At 49.3% G+C, this 3514-nt stretch overlaps 1 protein-coding gene across 1 annotated transcript; it reads right to left on the reverse strand.

The window, feature by feature from the left end:
- Window positions 1-1709: 1709 nt before the first annotated feature.
- On the reverse strand, window positions 1710-2989 carry LOC127049436 (olfactory receptor 52E4-like). The gene has a single exon (XM_050950239.1). The coding sequence runs from the start codon at window positions 2987-2989 to the stop codon at window positions 2042-2044; it is 948 nt and encodes a 315-aa protein (XP_050806196.1). The 3' UTR covers window positions 1710-2041.
- Between the last annotated feature and the right edge of the window lie 525 nt (window positions 2990-3514).

The following is a 3514-nucleotide window of genomic DNA, read 5'->3' on the forward strand; positions in this document are numbered from 1 at the left end:
GCAATCCCAGGGGGGTTCGCTCACCCTCTAGGGGAGAAGCAGCATCTGGAAGCAAACAGGCTGGGGAACAGAGACACTCTAGCCAGTGTCTCTCTTTCCATGACTGCACTTCTCTGCTATTTATCCAGCTTTAGGAGTAAGCAGTAATTATGGGACTTTCCCAAAGGGAGATGAGAAATCTTAGCCTGTCCGCTGAGTCAAAGAGACATTAATTGCTCTGTATATTTGTGTGTATTTGAAAATTATAGTTGATTAGTAAGACAACTAGGGATAAGGCCTAGATCTGCACAGGGTCTGATATCCTGTAAATGCCCAGGATGGCAGGGCAGATAGACAACAAATCTGGAGATGGATGACTGAGGGAAGGCACAAACACTTTCTACAGGCACACGGGGCTGTAGATAAGGGATCAGAGATCAGTAATTCTCATCAGTAACTATGATCATAACGATTCACAGACTATTGCTCACTAGCTCCTAGCTTTCAGAAGGTATCCCCCTTTTACAGCTGGGAAAACTGAGGCAGCAGGAAAGGAAGTGTTTTGAGATGGGAACATAGCCCACAAGTCTCTAGCTGCCAATCCTTTGCTTAGTCTCTCTCAGACCTGGCTCATATGGTCTCTGCAGTGGCACAGAGGCACGGAGCTCTCTCTCCACTGGTTTCTCTAGTGAGCATTTGGTTCCTTGCAGCACATCATTGATCTCAATGAACCATGTAGCATTCCAGGCAGCGTGTGGTCCCTGGTAAACAAGCAAGACAAGGCTGAAAACTGAACTGTGCGGAAACTTGTTTTTGCGTCTGTAGTTTTTAGCTGTTTCTTTAATAAATTCCTCCTGTTTAAGAAGGAGGCAACTCCACTGATCACGACACACAAATAGCATGATTGCATCTAGTACGGCCCAGTTCGTGGTCCTGTCTCATTATGTGGTCTTGGGTAAATCAGTTTATCGCTACGTGGCTCAACCCATCCATGACATGGGGAGAATGCTGCCTGGATAAAGAGCTTCTAGACGTAGTGATCAAAAGCTTCACGCAGAGAATATGTTAGACTGAGCTTCAGCCCCTGGGCATTGGGTGCCCTGGAGTTCCAGATAAGGTGGCGTGTGCACGTGTAAATAGCCGGCTAATGGTAGATGTGCTGTTTATCTCCCTCCCCGTGAGCTACCGCAGCCACCCCAGCCTCTGCCCAGCATCCTGCCTTCCCAGCTAACACAGGGGCTGTTCCTTCCGCCTCTCTCAGCTGTTGTCCTCCTAGCTTCAAAGCTGATCCCTTGCCCTGCCCCCGAGGCCTGGCTCAGGGCAAAGGGCTCCCAGCACATCTCCACTGGAGGCCCCCAGGGATTAGGGACAACAGGGAGATGAAACTAAAGAAGTAAACCACACAAGGGTCTCAGCCCTCAGGACTCCATAGCTGAGCTTTAGGGCTCACAAGCTGTAGGATGCACAGTCTCACCCGCTGCAGGACAATGCTGCTCCCAACCTCAGCTGCTTTTATACAGCTTCCTGGCTTTCCTCTACACTTCCCATTGGTCTGTTGGCCCCAGCGCTGTGTCCTTGCGGCACTCATTGAAGGCTCCTTGTCGGGCAGAAGCAATTTCTGTCCCAGCCCTGGAGAAGAAAGAGCCCAGTTGGAGAGGTGGGGATGGAGATGGAGTTGAACCAGGAGTTGATGGGGCTGGGGAGGGGAGGAGGGGAAAGAGCAACAGTGGTGGGGCCTTGGAGGAAGTGGTAAGATAGGGGAGAGGAGTTGTGGAAAGAGGTGGGGCAGGGGGCAGGGCTATGGGGGTATAGGCAGGGCAGGGCACAGGGCCTCAGGGGTCCAGTTACCAGCAATTAGAAAAGTGGGAACCCTATGAATTAATAAATTGTACACAGCCTGATTCCTCAGTTTGTCACAATGATACAACACAGTAAGGCCAAGAAAGGACGAAATGTCACTTTGACTGTCCAGTCAGTGATTCAGGGAAGAGGGACCAGCACCATATCACCAGCCAGTTGTGCATGTAGTTCAATCTCAGAGTCAGATCAGGAAGAGAAACTATTAGGCCCCTTCATGAGTAAAGAGCCGGAACAGCCTGTCCCGGATCTGTTTGGTTCTCACACCGTAGATGATGGGGTTGAGCACGAGGGGCATCAAGAGGTACACATTGGCAATGAGAACATGGAAATGTAGCAGCACATTCTGGCCAAACCGGGATAGGAGGGAGATGAAGAGACCTGGGATGTAAAAGGCTAAAATGACAAAGAGGTGGGAGCCACAGGTCCAAAAAGTCTTGAGCCGGGCGTCCTTTGTGGGGAGGCTGAAGATGACCCTGAGGATCTGGATATAGGACATGGTGATAAAAATCACATCCAGACCCATCACACAGAATAGCACAAAGAGCCCATAGTAACTACTGATGCGGGTGTCGGCGCAGGTCAGATTCACCATAGCTATGTGTGTGCAGTACGGCTGGGGGATGATGTTGGTTTTGCAATATGGCCATTGCCTCGCCAGGATGGGATAGCGAAGTGCAAGCATACCACCGCGCAGCACCACGGCCAAGCTGATCTTGGCCACAATAGGGTTTGTCAGGATGGTAGAATATCTGAGGGGATGGCAGATGGCCACATAGCGATCTAGAGCCATGGCCACCAAGATCCCAGACTGTATCACCGAGAAGCAGTGAATGAAGTACATCTGGGTGAGGCAGGCACTGAAACTGATCTCTTTGGAATTGAACCAGAAGATGCTCAGCATTTTGGGCAGCATGGATGTAGACAGGCCCAGATCGGTGACAGCCAGCATGCAGAGAAAATAGTACATGGGCCCATGGAGGCTCGGCTCCTTCTTCACAATGAACAGGATGGTGGAGTTTCCCAAGATGGCTATGGCGTACATGGTGCAGAAGGGGATGGAGATCCAGACATGAGCTGCCTCCAGGCCAGGAATGCCCAGCAGGATGAAGGTGGAGGGGTTGGTGAAGTCGGTTGTGTTGAAATCTGTCATGGAGTAAGGGAGAAGGTGTCCAACTGTGAGGCACAATGGTGTCTCCTTCATCTACCATATGTCCTCCTGACTTCCTGTATGTGCCGAGGCTCTAGGGTGATGGTCGCAGTACAAATGCCTGGATCGAGAGAAAAACTTAATATGAGACACTACATGCACAAGTAAAGGTGTAGCAGATTGGTTGCCCTTCACACACTGGAAAATGACGTTTTAATTATTCAGAGAAATTAATTATGAACACGTGATGCTACTAATGCCAATTCCATGTTTTATGGTGCTCAGTGTTTCAGTAACTCCTACACATCATGATCTGGGAAAACTTAATAGGCACCAACAGCAAACACAAGTGTGGATACTGATTATTCATCATTGTTCCTTAGACCTTGTCTACACTGCTAAGTTTTTTCACCAAAAAACAGCTTTGGAGAAGAAACAGTGGCAGTGTACAGACTCCAAAGCCACTTTTGATGATGGAACTTCTCAGTTTTAGTAAGGTAATAAAACCACCTTGACGAGACTTGTAAG

This window comes from Gopherus flavomarginatus, chromosome 1 (genome assembly GCF_025201925.1).
Source record: "Gopherus flavomarginatus isolate rGopFla2 chromosome 1, rGopFla2.mat.asm, whole genome shotgun sequence".
NCBI lineage: Eukaryota > Metazoa > Chordata > Testudines > Testudinidae > Gopherus > Gopherus flavomarginatus.

Bases quoted from the DNA above. Each gene is read 5' to 3' on its own strand.
- LOC127049436 (XM_050950239.1), bottom strand. From the start codon at position 2,989: ATGACAGATTTCAACACAACCGACTTCACCAACCCCTCCACCTTCATC.